General features: G+C 40.7%; 1 protein-coding gene and 1 long non-coding RNA gene across 10 annotated transcripts in view; one reads left to right on the plus strand and one right to left on the minus strand.

Annotated features, from left to right (window-relative positions):
• Positions 1-22,405, plus strand: part of rptor (regulatory associated protein of MTOR, complex 1) — a 176,673-nt gene extending 154,268 nt beyond the window's left edge. For 5 of the 9 annotated variants that reach the window (XM_023954642.2, XM_078947151.1, XM_020706919.3 and 2 more), the window contains 8 exons: positions 170-271; positions 5,732-5,779; positions 16,358-16,464; positions 17,645-17,772; positions 19,013-19,099; positions 19,174-19,290; positions 19,373-19,502; positions 21,011-22,405. In XM_023954642.2, coding sequence (XP_023810410.1) covers positions 170-271; positions 5,732-5,779; positions 16,358-16,464; positions 17,645-17,772; positions 19,013-19,099; positions 19,174-19,290; positions 19,373-19,502; positions 21,011-21,079 — 788 coding nt within the window. In that variant the 3' untranslated portion in view covers positions 21,080-22,405. The remainder of the gene's footprint in view (positions 1-169; positions 272-5,731; positions 5,780-16,357; positions 16,465-17,644; positions 17,773-19,012; positions 19,100-19,173; positions 19,291-19,372; positions 19,503-21,010) is intronic. The other 4 variants (XM_078947150.1, XM_078947157.1, XM_023954647.2 and 1 more) reach the window with 1 other exon arrangement.
• LOC110016366 (uncharacterized) lies at positions 11,546-14,018 on the minus strand. Its single transcript, XR_002291650.2, has 3 exons — positions 13,891-14,018; positions 13,227-13,297; positions 11,546-11,683 (listed from the first exon to the last, which is right to left on the minus strand). It is a non-coding gene; the product is annotated as an uncharacterized LOC110016366 (long non-coding RNA).
• Positions 22,406-23,112: the final 707 nt, after the last annotated feature.

A 23,112-nucleotide genomic window follows, 5' to 3' on the forward strand; every position in this document is an offset into this window, starting at 1 on the left:
TTCCAACAAGACGGAATGAGTTTTTCTTATATATTATATATTTACTACATTTAAGAAACATTTTATAAGAATCAAGTCCCTATTTCTCAGTGAAATGTAACCTGATCAGACATGAAGCACAAAAATTTCAGTCCTAGTTTTGTTTGACGTTTCTCTCTTCTCTGCCTAGACGACGGAGCGCTGCGGATCTGGAAAAACTTTGCTGACCAGAAGAACCCGGAGATGGTGACGGCGTGGCAAGGCCTCTCCGACATGCTGCCCACCACCCGAGGTCAGCCCCTTAAACGAGCCCTTAAAAGAGGTCAAAGTAACAAAAGGAACTGAAGCTTTGAATTTAACAGAGGAGCCCCAACTTAACCAACTGAGCACACAAACAAGCTTACTTAAACAGACCAATCTAATTAGAAAGACAAGGGAACTAATATATGGAAGATCAGACTAAGTAGACAAACAAGGGGGGACTGAAAAAGATAAACTACAAAATACAGCAAACAAACAAAATTGATGTCCATCCTATGGTAAATGAACATACAAAACTAACTAGAAGGAGCTGCATTTCCAGAAGAAAATGCAGGGTTGAATGCTGTATTGCTGAAAGAAAGCTTAATGTGTAAAATAAATGGCTGAACTGAGCTGAAAGAGATCAACATTTTAAAAGTAAAATGGTTAAAAAAAGTAAAAACCTGTAAAAGAGGTTAAGCACAAGAATTCCCTATGCATTTTAATGGAGCAAAAATCCTGGAAAATCTTGAAAAGTTCAAAGATTTGAAGGACAAAAGTCATAGCTGAAAGGAATAAGATGAAAGGGTTGAACATTGTAATAGTAGAATGGTAAAAATAGGTGAAAGTTTGAAGAAGTTTAAAATTGCCTCACATTTTGGCACAAAATGGCCGCCAAACTGTAGGTGGTGTTGCCATCCCATAATAATTTTGAGCCTTATGTTGAAGTCCAAAACCTTGTGAACATTTCAATATTTGAACGGTGTCTCTAGCCAAAAAAATGTTAAAGTTACAATTGTTTAAAGAAGCAAAGGTGTGGCCAATGGAGCAAAAAGATTGGAAAATCTGGGAATATCCGGGAATATCTGGAAAAGTTCAAAGATGTGAAGGACCAAAAGTCATAGCTGAAAGGAATAAGATGAAAGGGTTGAACATTGTAATAGTAGAATGGTAAAAATAGGTGAAAGTTTGAAGAAGTTTAAAATTGCCTCACATTTTGGCACAAAATGGCCGCCAAACTGTAGGTGGTGTTGCCATCCCATAATAATTTTGAACCTTATGTTGAAGTCCAAATCCTTGTGAACATTTCAATATTTGAACGGTGTCTCTAGCCAAAAGAATGTTAAAGTTACAATTGTTTAAAGAAGCAAAGGTGTGGCCAATGGAGCAAAAAGATTGGAAAATCCGGGAATATCCGGGAATATCTGGAAAAGTTCAAGGATTTTAAGAACCAAAATGTCATAGCTAGAATAAGATGAAAGAGCTGAACATTGTCATAGTCAAACGGTTAAAATAGGTGAAAAATTGTAGAAGGAGTTTAGCTGTGAACTTCTGCACGAAAAATTCTCCATGTATTTCAATGGAACAAAAATTCCCGGAAAACCTGGAATATCTTAAAAAGTAAAAGGATTTGAAAAACCAAAAGTCATAGCAGGAATGAGCTGAAAGAGCTGAACATTTTAAAAGTTGAATGGTTAAAATCGGTTAAAAATTGTAGAACGAGTTAAGCGGCGAAAAACGGCGGAAGATAGGCGTAAAGAATAATAAATAAAGAGAAACAGGAAAACAAAGGGTTGAATGCTTTACAGCATTCAACCAATTAACAACAATTAGAATTTAAAGAAAAGCAATATTCAACACGAAAGGAGTTTCTTCTTCCCCCATCCCCAGGCAACGGTTTAGTCCGATTAGCTGCCTGCTGAATATAATGCCTCTGCTGACCGGCAGGCTTTCTTGTGTCAGGCCTGACTTGATGGTTCCAGCCTCAATGCACAATTAAAATAAAGCTTAAAATATGTGATACTGGATCTCCTATTTTAAACTAAACAAACGTGTGTATGTGTTTGAAAAGAAAGTGTCTAAAAGTGTGTGCACAATACAAAGTGAGAGAAAATGATGCAGGAGGTTACTGCCCTGATGGGGTGGCAGTTATCACAGCCCTAAAAACAGTCAACCTGGTTATAGAGAATAATAGAAAACTGGGGGAAAAAACTCTTTAAAAATCTCTTCTAAGGCGAATCATCTAACCTTAAAAAAATGGTCCCGTTTTAATTTTTCCGTTAAATTTTTTGTTTTCAAAAATGTCCTTTTTAAATTAGGAAAATATTTGATAAAGTGTTCTGTACGTATAAAGTTATCAGGAAAGAAGTAAAGAATGTGACCTTTTTTTTTTCATTTCTAGGATTAACTAAGATATTGGTGACATTTGGACGGTAATACAAGCACCGTTCATTTAATAGAATCTGGTCATGCTAAGTTATAAATTCTTTTTATCAGACAGTCATCCTTGTCTTTAACAAAAAAAGAAAAAAAAAAGACATAATGCATTTTGATCTATCTTAATAATTAGCAGTGTAAGCTAACTCAGCACTTTTTTAGGACCTTATTTGCATTTTCTTAGGTCAGAGGTTAGAGACAATGCAAAAGCCATCTTCCATTTATGCTGAGTCACACAGTTTTTCTTTGTAATTTAATTTAATCTTCTCAAAACCGCAGTTGGTATTTGCCGCCAAACAGAGAAGTATTTAAACTATGGAAACACGCAGTGGCGAGAAATGACTGACAGGAGCTCCCAGAGGATTCATTTCAAACAGGTCAATGCTGTCAATCAGTGCAGCTCATTCTCCATTTAAACCAGAACAGGTTTCATCCGAGTAAAAGTTACCAAAATAAGCCATTTCTGTTTTTAAATTGTAGATTTTAAATTTGGTTCTTTAGATTTGCATCCATCAAAAACATGAAACTGCAAATTTTGCTGTCAGCTGTTTGTTCATCACCTGTTTTACACACACCTTACCCATCATGCATCTGTCCTCTCTGACAAACTGGGTCAAGTTCAGCCCGTCAGCAGTAAATCATGAGACCCAGCAGGTAGGTTTAATGTGCTCCTCCTGTGTAAGGATCTGGATTTGGTTTTCAGGTGTTAGTGATCAGTTTGCTGTAGAAGTTCACTGCTGACACACTCCTGTTCTTCTGGAGGCGGATCATCCTTAGAAATGCGAACCAGAGCAGACGGCGGCACTTCACACCTGTCAGAAACACCCACCCGCTTTTGTGTTGTGGTGTTTAACATGCGGCGCTCCGCGGATTCCGCCTCAGGCGTTTGCTTCATTTCTGGGTCAGGGATGGTTTTGAGAAACCAGAACAGCTGCAGGAAGGATTGTGGGAATTTCCAGACAATGAAGTCATCAACAACCACACTTTATAGAACTGATAAAAACATCTTCTTGTTTTTGAGAAGTTTCCATAAACTTGATCATTTCTTTATTCACTTATTAGTTTGTTTGTTTGTTTTTTAATTTTAATTGGCAGAATATTTGCCAAAATATCTTTCCTTCTAGTACGAGGGGCACATTTGTGCAGCTGGACAGTTTTTCTCCTCCGCTGTTCGCTGGCTGAAAGCAGCATGGACAGTGGGGGCGGTGGTGGGGGTACATGCTGTCTCATTAGTTCCTGTTTGGCCCGTGAAATCCAAGCCAAAAAACAGAGAAACAAAAAATCAGTTCCACAAAAGAGTTTCTTCAAGCCTCTTAGTGAACCTTGTTACCACCAGAAGGAGCATCTCTGGTTCTACGACATGCATGTTTGTGTTTTGATAGTTTTAACCGTCCTATGTTAATAATGTAAGCGGCAAAATGTTACACAAGCCTCGCTTCGTTGTGCCAAAAAGCCCCTCAGCTTCAGTTGTTGGAGGAGTTTTCCGTGTGAAGGAGAAGCTGGCAGACAAACACACACTCAGCCCGAGTACCTGCAGGACCTGTCCTCACTCACCCCCATCTCCACCGCCCAATAACATGCCTGGTTGCTGTTTTTCCATTCCATCAGTCAACCACCTCTGTAGACTGTCTGGCTTGTTTGCTGGGGTCTTTGATATTGTTTTGTTTCCCCCCCCCCTCCTCTCTGGAGAGAGGCTGAACAAGGCAGCAGCTACGAGCTTCATAGTCCCGCATTATTTCTCCCCATGAATTTGCTGTGTCTTCATGCATCTTCATTACCTTCAAAACTCTTTCTCACCATTCATAAACTTTTATACAGCTGCGGTGAAAGAACTTCTAGATTTTGACTAATTTAGAGTCTTTGCTGAAGCCACAGTGGGCTGTTTTTGTAAGCAGCTGCCTTGTTTTTCTCTCTTTCGAAAGCATGCGGAGAAATACTTCTACGGTGGCCCTTAAGTGCAAATCATGTCAGCGAATCACTCATCACAAAACATATCAACATTTTAGAAGTGTAGGCAAAATTCCACACATCCAGACAGGATTGTTTGGCCCCGATTGGATTCCGCGTCCTGATCCGCGATACCGAGCCTGATCCGACATGTTTGAAACTCGTGAATAAAGTGAACAAGTTTAATTAACAGATCCAGGTTGTCCCCAATTTTTTATTATAGTAACTTTCTTTTATCATCTAACACTTAAAAAGAGCTATTAACTTGTAAAAATAGTTGATAATTATTCATGTGAGAGTGTTAGGTGACTGTAGTTTTAGTATCTTCAGAACATTATTGATCGTCTGATTTGTATCTCCATAAAAAATTCCTAAAAATAAAAAATAATGACTTTCATCCAGAGTCGTTGTCATAGCATAAATATGATGAAATGTATTTTATGACTTGCTCATATCAATTAAACTATTTATGTGTTTTTAAGAGATTATAGGTTTCTTTTTTTCGTCCCTTTTTCCCAGAGCTTGCACTTTGTAGACGGTCCCTTGGCAGCCTTCTCGCTGCCGTCTCTCCAGTTAATTCTCAATAACTAGAATAAAAAATGAAAAAAAAAATTTAAGGTTTTTGTTTGCATTAAGACAGACCAATAAAGACGCTAGCTGTCAAAACTGGTTTTGTGCGCCTCCTGTTCAAACTAGAGCCGTATTCTGCTGCGTTTTACAGCAATAAATGTTGTGATGTGTTCATCATATACAGACTTTACACTAGGACATTTATGTAAAACTATTAGCTAGAAATACATAGTAATGACCAAAATAATACTAAAATGAATATATGGTTCCTGATCAGGATCCCTCATCCGACTCCATCGAGTCGGAAACTCCGTGATCCGATCACGTTAAGGTGAACAAACGTCATCCAATCAGTAATGTCCTATAAAACTTTCCTTGTCCAGTTTCTTATTTGGTTTTGTTTTCATCATTTAATTTGGATTTCTTAAGACACATTTTTGTTTTCTAAAACATTTCTTGTTTATTTTGTTTCATTTTCGTTTTTTTTAAATTATGTTTTGGTTTCTAACATGAACTGTTGTTTTTTTTATCACTAGTTTTGCTTTTTTTTAATAGTGTCTTTATTGTTTATTTGCGTTGTGTGAATTGTTGATGTGGTTTGCACTTCAGGGGCGCCGCATACTTCTGACGCGATGACGCATCGCCTCACAAGTATGACCTTTCTGTCAAACGTGTGTGACTCTCAGCGTGCACGGGGGGTTCTTGCTAATTTGTGGCTTGCTTTGTTACGTTCCTGCTGTCCCCCCCCCTCCATTACCCCCTCCCTCCCTGCTCGCAGGTCTGGCCAGAAGGGTTTCCATCTATCTTGACAGAAGTAAGCAAGGAGGTGAGTTTTTCTTTTCATTTTTTTTTTTTCGTTCTCTTCTAGTCTCCCTGAGTTTCAGGGCAAACGTTTCTGGACTAGCACAGCTGGGAGCGTGCCTCTTGTTGTGTGTCTTTCATTCCCTCTTCGATCATTCCCACCCACCCCATTGCTCGTTGCCACCCCATCCCTGGCACTCACTCCATGGTTCCGGAGGAAAATAATTACACAAGATGACGCTTTTCATCTGACAGAAATGCAAAATGCTTTTTGCCTTAACTGCTATTTTGAACATTCAGATCAGATATTCGTCATATGCACAGCTCTCAGTGGCACACGAAATTATGCTTCAGTAAAGCCATCGGCGGTACCTGAGACTGGACCGAGTGAGTGTGACGTCACACATAGAAAATGACTGACTTCCAGCTCCAAAGTCCTTTCAGTCCCCATTTTTTCGGGAAACTAACACCAAGCCAGACCACGTCAGTAAGCAGTGATTGGTCCGGGTCGCTATGAGTCGTGGTTTCTATGGCAACCACTCTCGCCAGTCAGGAAGAGAGCTTGTTGGACACCCTCACGTTGACTGACAGAAGAATCTGTCAAAGATGTTCAAATTGAGACCAACTACTTTGATTGAGGCGTCTGATTGGTCAGTTTATAACTTGGAGAACTTAAACTACAGAAAAAATTTAATGGGAAAAAAAAGAGGATTATCAAGAACATGTTTTAAAAAAAAGGTATCAGAGTAAGAATGGTTATCTGATAAATACACGGGGGCAAAAAAGTATTTAGTCAGCCACCAATTTTGCAAGTTCTCTCACTTGAAAAGATGAGAGAGGCCTGTCGTTTTCATCATACATGCATCAACTATGAAGGACAAATGGCGGGAAAAAATCCAGAAAATCACATTTTTTATTTTTTTAAATTTTTTAAAAAAAATTTAACAATTTTTTACAATTCTTTTTGTAAATCATGGTGGAAAATAAGTATTTGGTCAGTAACAAAAGTTCAACTAAATACTTTGTTATATACTCTTTGTTGGCAATGACAGCCAAAATAAATGTATACAAAAATGTATTTAATGTTCATTTTCAGTGCATGACAAATTTGGGGATTTTTAGTTATTCTTTATCTTATTAGAGCTCTGTTTTGTGCACAATTAGCGACTTGTTTTTATTTTATTTTTTTATCATTGTTGGGACTCAGAGGTGGGCAGTATCAAATTCAAATTAATTTTATTTATAAAGCACCTTTCATGGCAAACAGACAGCTCAAGGTGCTTTCCATAAAAAACAATCAATAATACAATAAAACCAATCTCCACACATGTAATAAAATAATTAAATAAGCCCCTCATAATAAAATACACAAAAACAAGCACAAGTAAAAGAGACATGACAGAGCTTAAGAAAAGAGAACCCTGAAGGCGCCGTCCGCCCTGTCCTCGTGTTGGCCGGGGTGTCAGCATCTATGCAGCACAAGCACAACTCATCCCCAGCAGCCGCCGCCCCAGAGACCCCCAACCCCCAGGCCCAGTGCACCCAACATGGGCAACCCCCGGAGTATCAACTCCAGTCAAAGTATCAACTCCAGTCAAAGTACGTTTAGAGTCCTGTAGGTTAGAGACTGAAAAGGTAATCAGAGATTATCTGTTCAGTGTAGTAAATACTGTTTCCCAGAAAGAAAAAATAATTTCCTTAGTGAGGCACGGGGAAACAAAAATCTTCTCAGCCATAACAAAGTATATACTGTCTTTTTGTCCAAAGATATTTAGGGATAACTTTTCTTCCAACTTTGAGTTTTTTTAGCATCCATCAAAATAAAAAGGATGATTTTCGAGTACTTTATTAAAAGACTTTCTTTGCATGAAGCAGATTAATCATTTTGATATCCTGAGTAGAGGCCGCTTCGGTCTTCAACACAGTCTGCTAGATGTCATTGTGCTCGAAGCGAGCAGCCAATAAATCAGCTTCTGTCAGGAGCAGACATCCTGTAGCGGCGGCGGCCTGATGAAAGCAAAGCTCGACTAAACGGTGCCGTGACATGAGCTAAGTGTTTCATTAAGAGTGTCTGGCGTTGGACATGATTTCTGTCTCCTAGCCTGTCTCTTTGGACAGATCAGCGTGAACAGAACTGGGGCTGATCCGTGCTAACACGCGTTGGTTAGCATGCACAGAAGAACGGAAGGGACGTCAAAGGCAGAGAGGAAAAAGGCGCAGAAATGATCGGATTTCGCCTCTTGCACACTGCATTGACAGTCCATCTGTTTAGGTTCTGGGCTAAGATCGGTTTAACGTGACCTCTTCTACATCTTCCCTACATGCTCTCCTCGTTTGCACCCAAAGGTTTAAGGTTACTCCATCCCATCAGTCATTGTCCTCCATTTCTGACGACATTAGTAAAAGTAGGACAGCCGTCTCCTTGTTAGCCGTGGGGAATCGCTCACACTGTGCCCTGCTCTACATTCAGCTGCACTCCTGCTGCCTTGTTAACATCAGAGCTCAGGGAGCTGGATAAATCCTCATCCTGAGACCTGCTGAAGACTTGGAGCAGAAGACTCGGAAGTTTGAGAAAATGACAAAAATCCTGAAGGCAGCCTCGTTTCTTTTGTCTGCAGATTTTCCAAGAATGTAAAGCAGAAAGTTTGACTCCGCTTTTAGTCGTGAATGGAAGTGTGGAAATGTGGAAATGTCCGTTCTTCAGTCAAATGAAAAGCAAAAATTCAATTGTGAGAAATTTCTTGAAATTCTTTTCCTAACTTTATAACTTTTCCAATTAAATTTACTTCAAAATCCTCTTAAAGGTGTGACAGTAACTACAATTTATTTCTAAAAATATAAACCCTTTAAATAAAGTTTCCTGTTTATTAAAGCACAATTTTAAGATTGACAGTGATGTTTATTCTCAGTTTATCTATTGTTAGGAGATGTTTTTATTACTCAAATTTGTTCATAATTGATTATAATTGGTTATAAATAGTTAGAAAATTGGTTAGATTAATTGAAAAATAATTTGAATATTTTTCATTTAAACTTAACTTTTTTATTTTTATCTTGGCCCAGCTTTTTAGGTGATGGGTTATTTCTTAACTTCTAAGAAAACACCGTAATGTAGTTATTCAGTAAATTCTGTTTACTTTGACTTATTTTTTTCCTGAAATTATCTTGATTTTTCTTTTTAATTTTCCTTTTTTTTTATTTTAATACATAAATGTGCTGACATAAAGAAAAAAAGACAGATTCATTTCCCTCATTCCATCTTCTGAATGCCTTTCGGGTCCCAGCTACTGTTGGGTGAAGGCGAGGAAAAAAGTATTACTTGAAGTGTAGTTTAAGCAACCTAATTTTATTTAAGAAACTTCTAGATAATTGGGCAGTTTTGCATCAGTTATGGCAACAGTTCTTCTACCGTCTTGTTGGGTTAAAGTGACGGCAGTTTTAAAACAGGTCTTCACTCCTGTTGTCGTTGTTTGCCCCGCCCCCTTGGTTGTGTTGTGAAACCACCACTGGTAAATGTGCCGTTTCAGTCCCAACAATTAAATGTATCTGAGAACTGGACTGAGCGACTTTGACATCATCCATAGAAAATGGTTTACTCCTGTATACAACTAAATTCAGTCAATGATGTCGCCTGTTTTTTGTTTTTTTTTTTGTTTTGTTTTTTGCAATACTGACACGGTCACCATCTTAAAACTAGACGTCGTCAGTAAGCAGTGATTGATCCGAGTCAAGGTGAAGTGAGCTTTAAACAGTGGACATGGGGGCCAACAGGCACCACCTACTTTTATTGAGTCATCTGATTGGTCAATTTATAACTTGAAACAACTTAAAATAAAGGAAAATATATCATGAAAATAATAGAATTATCAAGAGCATGTTAAAAAAAATTGTAGTAGTGCAAGAAGTTTTCTTTTGACCAATATGATGACTCAGTTATTGCTGTTTATTTCTCTATAGAAGTCTAGAACCATGTCCAAATAAAAGACTATCTAGTGCCCTTGATTTTAAAAGCATTTCAGACACCATCCATTTTGTTTTTTCTGTTTTTAATGGCAACTATGGCGTCACAAATTTCACAAAATAAAAAACTAATTACTATGAACATTTTATAAAGACTATTTATGAATCCACTGTGTTCTGATGATGAAAACGTTCATGATTTGAATAAAAAAAGTACATTTAAATAAGAAATGTTTGCAAGAATTGTTCAAACCCAATGCATTGAGGTCTATATACGCCAGTCTAGTGAGCATCGATGCACACGGGTTGGTATCCATGCTTCTGGGAAATTACCAGGGCACTCAATTTTGGAATATTGCATTTGGACAGCACTACAAAATGGGGAACGCACTATATAGATCACTATGTAGTCAGCAGTGAAGGAATGTGGACACAACCTATGAAATTTTGGCTCTCTGTTTGGGATACGAAAGGGGAGGAGTCACTCAGTCCAGTTCTCATTTACAGTCAATTGTCACACCTGAAGTTCTTGCTTCGTGTGAAAACTGCCGTAGTTAAAGTTTCGCAAGTTTGGGATCTTCTTGACTCTCGCTAATTAAGATTATTGAGAAAAAAACTGAAGTTAGAAATGTTGCTTTAGGTCAAAGTGTTTTCCTCCTCCCAATGTTAGCTGAGCTCCAAACGGAAAGCAAAGTGTCAGCCAGAGCGCTTCCACTGGAAGGAGTCTTCTTCTGTTCGAAGCATTAAATTCTCTGGAGTAGCAGAGAAGGTTTATTGCCATTCATGAAAGGCTGAAGGAGAGAAGAAGCCGCTTTAATGAGCTGCACTCTGTGGGATAGGAGGCCATCGCTGGGGATAATGGTGCAGAATTAGAATGCAGAGGGAGCTGTCAGAGGAGAGTCAAGCTAATATGTTCTTGCAAAGGAGAAGATGAATGAATCACAAATTAGTGATTGTGCTGGAACAACAATGAGATCCTAATGGTGTTAAAATGTTGACATTCTGCGAGCAGAAAAGCCATCTGCTAACATTTTGTTATTGGGGCAGAGAGCGTTGAATCTCAACAAGGAGGAGAAAATTAAAACCTTAAAGATTTACAGCTGAGGAGAGGTTTTCCTGGCTCCTTCTGCAGCTGCTCCTTCTGCAGCTGCTCCTTCACATGTCCGTATCAAACCTGAAACTCCCGTCTTTAGCAGGGTTTGGAAGATACCCCGATGCCCGGTGTTTGGGTTCTGAAGTGATGGACGTGATGAAGACAGAAGGAAGGGAGTTGATTCTTTTTATTAAAGCGTTGACCTGTTGTGTCGGGGAGGGGGTTGGCCATAATTCGTGCTTGTTCATTTCTTATTTCATTTACCCAGACATTTCTATCTGATCTTTAAATGACTCGTACGTCTGGAGTCCAACAGTTCATCGGGGAGTTTACTGTTTTGAGGCAGCATGTGCGCTGCAGTGAGAGATTCTGATCTGACTCGGCAACACACAACAACCTTATCTGCACAACACCGTCAAAGTTGAAGACCCACTCTGATAAAAATTGTGTTTTTAAAGTGTTCTTGTGGCATTTTTCACATGATGGAGGACAGATATAAAGAATTTTGAGATTAAAATTGCATTTCTGTGTATCTTCTTTATTCAAATTGTTGTGAATCAGGAGCAGACGATCTGTGATGTAGAAAATATGTTGGGCGGGGCCACAAGCTCGCCGCGCCGCTCCATTCCGATGCATCCCCTTGTAGACAAACAGTTCCATGAACGTCTTTGTTTTCCTCGTCTAAGCTGGAATCTGGATCAAAACTGAACGGCTGGATAGCTACGACATTGCTCACCATTTCTGTTGAACCGGTAATGGTATGTTGGAGTTGTGATGGGGTTGGATGACTGGAAGTGTGGGCGGGCTTACTCAGCTCCATAGACAACTTGGAGGTGAATTCCTGATGAACTCCTGCCGCTCTGCAGAAACTATGCCCTAGAAAACAACACAGGTTTTTAATGCATCATGAAGAGACCACTGGGAACGCTTTGAAAATAAATCAAAAGATGACGTGAGCGGAACTAAAAGGTGCAGCACATCAAACGAAGGCAGCAGATTTTAAATTTGATCTGGGGGAAAAAAAGCTTTAAAAAAAATCTTCGTTTAAGTTGTTTTAGGGTTTTGTACCAATTTGCTTGAGTAGGAAGCCCCCTAGTGGGTACTTTATGAACTTTCCTGGCTCCAGATAGGTTTGTCTTTAACCCCCTTAGAACCCATAAGGTTCTTAAAATTAGGCTGCTGTTTTTGTTTGGTCGTTTTTTTTTCTGTCTTTTTATTCTTTTTTTTTGTAGATTTTTGATTGCTGTTAATTGCTGCCCAAAATTAACAAACAGAGTTAAAACAGGGACAAAGAAGAACGTCCTCACCCGTCGCTGGGAGAGTTACCGACTTTTGGCAGCAAAAAAAGAACACAAACTCTGATCCTTTCTGTGGGTAAAAATCACTCATGCAAGAATTGAGCATTCTGTTTACATCGTCCCATAAATAAGGAAGGATTATCTAACACAACTGCGTCTCTCTGTTGGGATTGTCCTGCTTTGTTGTAAATTCATCTGAAGCTTTCTCCCTGTTCAGTTTGGAGGAACGACATTCCCGTTTGTGTGATGTTTAAAGGAAATCAAAAACCTCAGAGCTGATAGACCAGATTGAGACCTGATTCATTTAAGGTTTACTGTGATAGAAGGTTTTTTATGACTTCACTGTCATCCAAATCCACAGAAAAATAAGAAAACCTGACCTTTCCACTGTCATGTTTAAGAGTCAAACGTTCATCATAAATTCTAAATGTTTTCTTTGACAGAAAGGGTTTAGAGAATATAAATCGTTGCCGCTATAAAGGTTATTAACAATGTTTCTATGTCTGTCGTAGAGCCAGAAATGATGCATTTGTGACGAATTATGCCGTATCTCTAGACAAAAGCCGTGCGTGGACTGCTGTTGAGTTTAAATTCATGTCACATCCTGTCATCCTCTGCTGCAAAGGAGGTGAAGTTTACCTGCTTTACTAGAAAGTAGCAGCTCTGATTCACCATCAGCTCAGAGGGACTGCCTCTTCCATCAGTGAGATGGTTTTCCTGCATCTGACGTCAGGCTGGAGCTGAATAGTCTGAGGCTCTGACACATGTGGCTCAGAAAAAACCATCACGACTCCTAATGGGAGCACGTGGCGGCGCGGTGCACGTGTTTGCTGGCGTGAAGGAAAGGTGTGTGAACTAGAGAAACAGAGGCTGGTGAAAATGCTCTGTTGTGGACCCAATCCGGTCATCTTTTGATCAATTTTGAAGCGCTCACAGTTGTCTTTTAATGAAGATGATCCTGTTTTAACTAAAATCAAAAAGCCTGTAGTTTCCTAGGAAATACCGTATTTTCCTGAGTATAAGTCGCACCGAAGTATAAGTCGCAGGAACCGAAAACTAATAATAAAGAGGGAAAAAACATATATATCAAATATGTTTGTTTTTTAAAGGTAATCTTTTACCTTGTAGTGCAGGAGCTGCATTTCCAGCAGTTCCTTAGTGTCTCTGGAACCCAGTTTGATGACTTGCTGTCCTGCATTTGTCCAAGGAAGGAAAAATAAATAAAACAAAATAATAATGTTCAGGGGGAAACTTCTGGATGGCACTTCTACTGCTGTGTTGCTGTCAGTAGCAAATATTGATACACACACACACACACACACACACCTACAGCGCCCTCTAGCGGCTTTAGTGTGAAAATAAACATATAAGCCTATTTATGTTTTTTAAAAAAATCACACACAAGTCTATCCTGAGTATAAGTCACACCCCTGACAGAACTGTAAAAACGAAACGCAACTTATACTCTGAAAAATACCGTAGTTTCTGAAAATGGCAGTAGTTCATTAGAAATTCACCTCTAAGTTCTAGGTGGGAACATTGGCACAGGGCAACCCCGCCCCTCTTTGATCTCCCCGTTGCTTTTCTATGTCACAAATAAAATATTTTTCTGACGGCATTTATTTCGTCTGCTCCTGAATCAAAATTGAATAAAGAAATACTCAGAAATGCCACTTTGAGCTTTGTTTTCTTTATATTTGTCTTCCATCAGAAAAATGCCACAAGAACATCTTAAAATCAGCATTTTCATTGGAGTGGGTCTTTAACGAGACATGTAGTGTTTACCTTCCCACACCGTGTGCTCCTCTCAGCGCTGCAGCTCGTGGTCCTCCATCTGGTGTTTGTGGTCACCTTCCAAATTGTTGTTTTCTGGGTTTTGAGCCGACAGGATTTTCTGATGGGGCTGCAGGTCTTTGGTTGTTTTCATTCCATATTTTCCTGTGCCGCTCCAAAAACCCGCCAAGCGGAAAGTAAAAAAAATGAAATTGAGATTGGGAAATGAGTTCATTTTAGGAACACAGATGTTGATCAGATGATGTTTAGATAAACTAAAGATGATGCAAAATAGTTAACGAGATTAAATGGGCAAATATTTGATTCATAGAAAGTATTTTTGTTCCCATCCTTTGAAAAAGATGCTCTTCACAATCTGGCACTGAAGATTTTAGGGCGAGTAAACTTTCTTTCTATCTTTGAACATTCTGTGCAGAACCCTCAGCTCCATGAACCTCAGTCATAAACTCACAGTTTCGCTTCAAAAGTTGTGTTTCTATTGACTATAAAATTGATCAATTTGGATTTGCGATGATAAATTTGCCAACACCACATTTCCTCGCCTTTATCGAAAAAATGTTTTAGCGCTTGTAGGTTGTTTTCTTTTGATCAAATTTGACCAAAACTGCAATGGATACAAAAATTAAATGAGTCATGTCACACACCCATCCCATGCGCACTCACATTCACACCCAGGGACTATTTAAAGTAACCGATTAACCTATGAAGCATGTTTTGGGGCGGTGGGAGGAAGCCGGAGAAAACCCACGCATGCACGGACAGAACATGCAAACTCCACACAGAAAGGTTCCCCATAGGTGTTCTGGATCAGGTCCCCCAGCCGGGTCTTGAACCGGGGGGCCTTCTTGCTGTGAGGCAAGAGCGCTAATTCAGCTCCTCTGTAAAATCACTAACCGCCATTTCCCAGAATCCCTTCATCCGTAGCCGCTCCATAGCCTGAATAAGACGCCGTCATCTCCTTTGATAGATGAAGATGAGCGCTAGTTGTTCACATCCATCGCCATGTTCTTGAACTGGTGTGTTTTTATTTGCATAATTGGGATTTAATGGAAACAGTGTAATTGCGAAATGGTGGTTTTATTCGACATTTCTAGAATTTGGATGAAGTTTTGCGTGTCATGGACTAGTGAGATCATCTGTTCCACGTAGATGAAGAAAGAGGGCACGTGTGCTCCTCCCATCACATCTTGACGGTTCTGTTACACATTTCAGACTTTTTGAATAGATCCAGCGCCCTAAAAAACCTTTCATTTGCTGCATGAGCCACTGAATGCATCACACACCTCCTTTTCTCAACGTCTGAATAATGTATCGGGTGCAGTCATGAAAAACCATCAGAATGTCAGACAGCTCGCTCTTGTTTTAAGAAGAGAAGTGTGGAAAATCGGTGAAATGTGTTAAAGCGTTCATATCTTTTCGTTTTTATTCCTTTCGTTTGTATTTTCTGGATGGAGCTCTTTGTGTTGCGCCGTAGAGTTGTATGATTTTGTGTCGATTAGCAAGGCAGCTAAGGATTTGAACCAGCGTGAGGGAATGAACACTGACAGAAGAGAAGAAAGAAGTGTGCAGCGCTTCTAGCGATGATGCAAAGATGTGAAACGGTAGTTATGGCGCTGGAAAACACACACCCCCCACCGTCCACGGTGCCATGAATCATGGGAAGGGTGCAGTGGCATGTGCGGCCGCCGCGCTGCGTGACCAGGCCGTGACGAAGCCTCCTTTTGCCGGGGGCGTCTCGGGTCTTTGCTCACTTGGCTCCTGCCGCCCCCTCGCCTTCTCACGCGAGGGCCGTATGGCTCATCACAGCTGAAACGCTGAACGGCTCAGATCCAGGGTCGGCGTGTGCATCTCCCACCGGTGGCTTCGGCAGGATGCACGCCAAACGCTGCGCCGTGCCCCCGTCTGCGTGAAGCTTCTGCCCCCAAATCCACAGTTTTTATGAGAAAGCTCAGTCTTTGTAACCAAGGCTGACATGTAATGCAATAAATCGCTTAAATCCACTTATTTTGCTCCTGAGAGCTCTCGGTTTTTATTTCTTTTCACGTTATTATTGTGTTATTTTGTTGATTTCATATTGTTCCTCTCTGCGTTTTGTCAGTTATGCGTTGGTGCAAGACGCGGCTCCGCCTCTCTTTAATTTGACTTGCTAAATTTGGCAGCAGGAGTCGCCTGAAACCTCCAGCAGATTGTGTGGGCCTCGTTTGGAGGCAGGAACACATGCTGCCGCGCGTTCAACAGCTGTCCTCCTGAAAGTCCATTTTCAATTCAATTTAATGCTCCAAAATAACAAATTGAAACAGCACCTCACATACTGTGAACAAATTAGATCTCAGCTCTCTAATATTTCATGCTTTTCACGTTATCGCTTCCTTCTGTTGCCGCGATGATGGCGGCCGAGCAACCGTGCCGCGTTTTCCCCTCCTGTTTTCTGCTTTTTGACCGCTGGGCTGCTCCGCAGGAGCTGGGATGGTCGTGGACTGGGAGCAGGAGACCGGCCTCCTCATGACCTCCGGAGACGTCCGAATCATCAGGATCTGGGACACAGACAGAGAAATGAAGGTTCAGGTACTTGGAGCTCCTCCATGATCCAATCTTTCTGATCCCTTTGAACCAGAGAACACAAAGAAATATAAATTTTCCACTTTCCACTTAAAATAATATACATAACCCTGTAAAGAACCAAAACCAAAGAACAGATCTGGAAAGATGAGGAGTTTGACGAAGGCCTTAAGTCCAGCTGTTTTTTTTTTTTGTCTGTTTTATACAGTTGATGTTCCTGAATGTTTCCTATAATTTTGCCTCTTTTGCTTGAAATTCTCAAAGTGAGATTGACTAGAAATACGAACAAAGTTGTTTTTTACTCAGAAAAATGTTTTGTTTTTTTTAAAATATATATTACCCTGAATTCCAGTGAAATATCAACTAAAGTGTTTATTGGAGGGAATTTGACATTAGTTACAAAAAAAGGATGTTTTTCTAAACTTTAAACTGAAAAGGTATAAATCACATGCATAGTAAAAATGTTTTTATTGGTTTTTAGGATTTACACCTTTGTTGCAACAAAGACATAGTTATCAAAAATTTGCAGTTTAATTGCTTTAAGGTTTAATTTTGAATGTTTAGGTGTAGGAAAGGATTAAATGTAAAGAATTAGCCTTTAGCAAACTTTGTGCTACAAAGTTTACTTCATTTAACATTAAACACATTAAAAAAAAATGATCTCTAAGACCCCACAGAGTCAAATGTTTAACTTCTCATCTGAGTTGGATCACTAATAGGACATAGAGTTTAATTATTACTATAATCTATAATGAAGAAACACAATCTTTGCATTCTTTTTATTCAAATCCATCATGAATCCAATTAGAAAAGCGTTAAAAGTCCAGTTTAGCTACCAGTTTGTGCAAAAGTTTCCGAACTGCAGCTGAAATCTGAAGTCTGAGCTGTTTTCCAACGCATTAAAACTTAATGAGTACACCGAGCGAGCTCTGCTGCTGGTTTCCAGGCAGTTAGTGTGCTTTTCCCTTCTTTAGCGCGTTCATGGGCCGCGCTTTGCTAATCACTGTCATGATGGATGGACTTAATACAGGTGCAAATGGCCCCGACTCGCCTGTGGCTGCGTGTCGACGCAGAGTTCAGCTTCAAATGAGTTGCACGTGATGGATGACTTCAGAGGAGGTTTGATGGGAAATCTCTGTACCTGATCAAACCGCTACCCGAGCCTTTCTGTGCTTCTGCGTCCCAGGACATCCCCACCGGTGCCGACAGCTGCGTGACCAGCCTGTCCTGCGACTCCCATCGCTCGCTCGTCGTGGCAGGCCTGGGCGACGGGTCTGTGCGCGTCTTCGACCGCAGGATGGGTCCAAATGAGTGGTAAAACTGGCATTCAAGCTCTTAAACTATTTCTTTCTTATTGTTATGACTTCACGGATACACGTTCTATCTCAAGACTTCCTGAACAACTATTGATTTCTGCTTTACAAAGAGAGAAATCTTTGATATTTTACTCAATTTTTATCATGTGAGGATTCAGATCCTGCCAGCTCAAAAAAAACCCTCTTACATTATAAAAACTGTCATTTTTCTCACTTAACAGCTTCATTTGAGGCTTTTCTTTACTTCAGTTCTGATGTTCTGCTGCCACCCTGTGGTTACTATTCTGTATTACATCATTACGTTAAAATAGTCGGACTCTTACTTTGCATTAGTTTTTTTTTTTTTTAATTCACCTTTAAAGGCTTGAAGTTGAAGCAAGTTTCCTGAAGAAAACTGTAAAGGTTCAGAAAATAAAAGTCTTTTTTCATCCTTTGAGGTAAACAAAAATACGTGTAAGTATTTAAACTGAGAATGAAAATAAACTGCAGGCAGGAAATTATTTTATTTTTTAACTAATTGATCAAAGTTTAAAAAAAAAAGGTTTTGATTTAAATTTAATAAATATGTTGTATTTGTAAAATAATAATTTGGAATGCAGGAAACTCTAACACTACAGCAAAAACTCATTCTATTTCAAATTTTTTCAAATCTAATTCAGTTCAGATCAAATTTAACCAACTTTTAAATTATTATTTAAAAAGCCTTAAGTGATTTAAATAAAATATATAAAACCATAAAAAATGGTAGTTTTGAAGTTTTTTTATTTAAATATGTATTGATTTTTTCAAATAGGATATTATATCTATAAAAAGATGCAGGATATTAATAATAATTTAATGCTCATTTTGCACCAACTGTAGCTTCATCACCTTCATATACATTTATGTGTTGTTGTTTTTTTCATGCAAAAAATCATTTTCCTTTTTAGAATCATTACCTGTTGATTCAGATTTGTAAACATACAGATCATAGATGTAGCAAATAATGAAAGAATCAAAAATAATTAAGGCAAAAATCTAACGGAAGCAGATTTTTTTTAAAGTGACATTTCTAGTTTATTTTTAAACTGTACGTTTTTTTTAAAAACTCTTATTGCCATAGTTACGTTCTAAAAATTAACCGACGATAGGTGAAACCTGCAAAGTATTGTTGAATTAGTTCTAGATTTATAGTTCTTTGAGGTATAGAAAAATGTAAAACCGCTCAGACGGTCTTGGTTGTGGTCTGTGATTGGCAGTCGCGTGATGACGTACAGGGAGCACGGCGCCTGGGTGGTCAAAGCTCATCTGCAGAAGGAGGCGGACGGCAACATCATCAGCGTCAGGTACGCTCGCTCCTCGCCAACACGGGTGTACGTTCTGCCGGTTCTGACCACGGTGCCCCCCCTCCCCCCGTCAGCGTTAACGGAGACGTTCGCTTCTTTGAGCCGCGGACGCCGGATTCCATCAATGTGCTGCAGACCGTGAAGGGACTGACGGCGCTGGACATCCACCCGCAGGCCAACCTCTTCGCCTGGTGAGTTCTTGTGCAGACGCACCAACCGACGCGCCTCCTTCAGAGAATCCCGCCTCCTCATGCCTCCCTCTCGCCCCCTCAGCGGGTCGATGAACCAGTTCATAGCCGTCTACAACTCTAACGGTGACGTCATCAGCAACATCAAGTACTACGACGGCTTCATGGGGCAAAGGATCGGCGCCATCAGCTGTTTAGCCTTCCACCCATACTGGGTAAGTACAGATGTCAAACCTTCTCCATCAGCGTCAGAAACTGCTGTCGTCTTTTCCTCCAAACAGATTTCAGTTTCTGCAGTTGTGCCGCTTTCCGGACCAGCAACTAAAAACATAAAACAAACTTTAAAGCGACACAACTACCACCTTTTTCTGCGTACATGGAGAGCATTCAGAGACTGGCATGAACAGGTTGTTCTTAAGTCTGTCAGGCCCCTCCCACATCCTGAAGAACACACAGGCGGATTAATCCTCCCACAGGCGATATTTAACTCTTGTTTGAAATGGTTTTAACCACTTGTGAGTCACGGTTGGAGCCATCGTGCCTAAAATGTTCTCCTTTTTGTCTTCATGCTCAGTGTGAGTTATTTCTTCCTCACAACTGCCCTTAAGGGGTGGAAACGGGCTGTCTGTGGGCAAAAAATTGGCAAACTTGATAGACCGCTCGCTGAGCCCGAAGAATGAAAATGTTCATGCGTGTTTTTTTTCTACGGCGGTGAGTGACAGGTCATATCAAACACTTCTACAATACCAGTAAGAGCAGGCAGGTTGTACAGAATATTTCATTTATTAAACCCCGTCTAAAATCCTGCAGACTGCACTAAGAGCTGGTTAGTGCTGTTAAACCGGTAGGTTTTAGAGTGTGGCTTAAGGGCGTCTTACCACAGCATCACCTGGACGATATAAGTGCGTCTAACTTACATTATCCTTACAAAGACTTCACAATATGCTTTCCACACACACCACAGTGGTACGTTCCATTTTCCTTCAGGCCATCTCCAGGGAACTGCAAGATGCACCTGTGCTCCCTTTAGGATGCAGCTGCTCCTTCCAAGGGACCTCCAAAAAGACACAGCACCCGACAACAACAACAACAAAGTTTCTTTATTCTACACAAAGGAGACGAGAGGAAATGGTGGAAGACACTGGAAATATGGCAATTAACGTATCAATATAATCACCACATTGCTACTAAAAAATTAAGCTATTAGTTTCAGGAAATTCTGATTGTATCTTACGCTAGTTTGTCTCGTCCCCTTCGTGAATAAGGAAACTTTTGTTATTGTTTTTTGGTCATGAATGACAGTGAAAAGCTGCTGATTGGTTGATTCATTGAGAAGCAAATGAATTGTACAGGTCACTTGGGTTTGGTCATTGGAGATCAAAGCGCGCTCTCGTCTGCGGACTAGTCTGCGCTCTCGTCTGCGCTCTCGTCTGCCCATTTGCCGTTTCTCACACACAATGCCGTTTTACCGACAGACTATTTTTTTCGGCAGTTATGAAACATTTCCTACAAATCCCTTATTACAAGTACGATACCTTTTTACGGATGGAGAATCCTGTTTTGCTCTTGAAGTTTTAGTTTCCTGGTTTTGGCGCCCCTTAAAAGCTGCTGGCGAGCTCCGTGACTGACTCCGCCTGTCTGGGAAAATCCCTGTGAGAAACGATCTCTGGATTTCCTTCTGCTGCTCTGATCTTTTTCTTCTTTTTTCCCCTCCTCCTTTCAGCCTCACTTGGCCGTTGGAAGCAACGACTACTACATGTCCATCTATTCAGCGGAGAAGAGGCTGAGATAACACACCAGCACCACCACCCCCCACACACACCCACCCCCACACACCCCCACCAACACACTTAACTTGAGCCTGGAGCGCCGGGATGTAAATGACCTTTTTTCCCTGTAAATACGCCGTTTATGTTGTAGAGGGGCTGCTGTCAGAAACAACTCTATGTGTACATATATATATTGTATTATTCTATTGTCCTTGATCCTTCATAGTCCTATAATGAAGCTAATGATTGTAGACTTGGCTGTGCTGAGGGAAGTGTGTACATTACAGAAGAAGAAGAGATGTTCTATTTTAAAAGAGCCGGTACCTGCAGAAGAACCTCCTCATCCCCAGCATCACTAGCTTCCTGTTCCAGAGGAGGGGGGAGACACTGACAAAGCTGGTACAGGACACCCCCCCCCCCCCCCCCCCCACACACACACACACACACACACACACACAGACTGTAACGGACCCGGCAGGTTCACTCCTGGTCCTGCGCTGGCCTTCCACACCTCAGTGTGCCAAACAGATTCCCCTCCCCCGCCGGGACTCTTCCCATCACCCGCAGGGGGGCGGTCCTAATGAGAGCTCGCCGTGGACGGCTCGCCTGTTCAGCCTGCGAAGCAATAAGAGCGCTGCAGCGTCCGGTCGAAGGCCTGCGCCGCCACAGCAATACGATGCGCTGCACTGTCACGGTCAGAACAGCAGGGGGCAGCGGTCCGACTCCATGTGCTCCTGTCTGACTGGAAAAAGAAATGCTTGAACTGGTTTCCAGGTCTGGTTTTGGGAACTCCCCAGCAGTCTTCTGTTGGGATTGGGAGCTGCTGCTTTAGTTTCAGCACTCAGGTATCTGGAGAGCTTCCTTACACTCAGATTCATCATTGTTGACCTCGGTGTCCTTTTCCTTTTTCTGTTTGGATTTAGTTTTTTTCCCTCTGCATGTGCAGCATCACCAACAGCGTGCCTCTTCTTCAGGGCTGCAGCTTTGCCTCTTTTAGCCGTTTTATTATGATTGTTTGTCTTCTTTTTAAGTTATATTTTTAATTTCTGGAGTTTTCCTCTCTGCCTTGGCCTCAAGAGGGGGATCAAAGTGTGGACACCCCTCTGTGTGTGCCCCCCCCCCCGGCTTTGCTTTTTGTCGTGCACCAGAACCGGACCTGGCCACCCCCCCCCCTGCAGTCAGCACACATCCTACCCCGATGCTTTGAGTTTTAACATTTTAGATCTGGAGGGGAAAAAAATACTTGAAGAAGTAGAAATGAAAACAATCATGTTGGTCTCTGTGACTGCAGACGGCTCTGCTGACGGTGGTTCATGAGCAACGAGTCCAATAAACCAAAAAACATCAAATGTCTCTGGAGTGCTTTTTTTAACCGCCAAAAATGATCGTCATTTTAAATATCTACCACAGAATAAAATGTCTTAATGTGTTATTTTAAAATCTTTTTAGGCCATAGTTCTTATTTATGTTTAAAAAAGCACCTTTTTACACAAAATGGTTACAATTAGAATATTAAGAAGAGATTATACTAATCTCAGAAATGATCAAATAATTATTTTTTCTACATTTCTTGCTTATGTCAGACTTTATTTGATCAACTTCATAACTTTTAGCTTCCTCATTATGAGAGAATGGTGATAAACCGTTGACGGATGGTTTTAAACAAAAAGGATCTGAGCTTTCACAGCTGTGATTGAAACTTTTGACAGGAGGAAGAGGAGGCTCGAGTTTTGCATCAGGAAAACTTTATTGTCCAGATTTTGCAAACAGCACTAGGATCAGACGCTCAAAGTGTGGAGAAGAGGCAAAAGCTGCTAATTGTTACATCCTACGTCTTGGCAGAGGAAGTGTGATGGTATGGGCAAAATGCTGTACACTGTGTTTTCAAACTTAGCTTTAAGACCCAGAGTGCTTTGCAGTCACAGTCTCATTCACTCTGGTGGCGGCTCCTCCGCTGAACACTGGCGCCAACGTGGGGTTCAGTGTGTTGCTCAAGGACACTTGGACAAGGCAGAGGTCAGCCTCTGCACCTCTGTGCCACAGCTTCCTACTAGTC

The sequence above is a fragment of the Oryzias latipes genome, chromosome 1, assembly GCF_053564925.1.
Source record: "Oryzias latipes strain Hd-rR chromosome 1, Olatipes_Hd-rR_3.1".
Lineage (NCBI taxonomy): Eukaryota > Metazoa > Chordata > Actinopteri > Beloniformes > Adrianichthyidae > Oryzias > Oryzias latipes.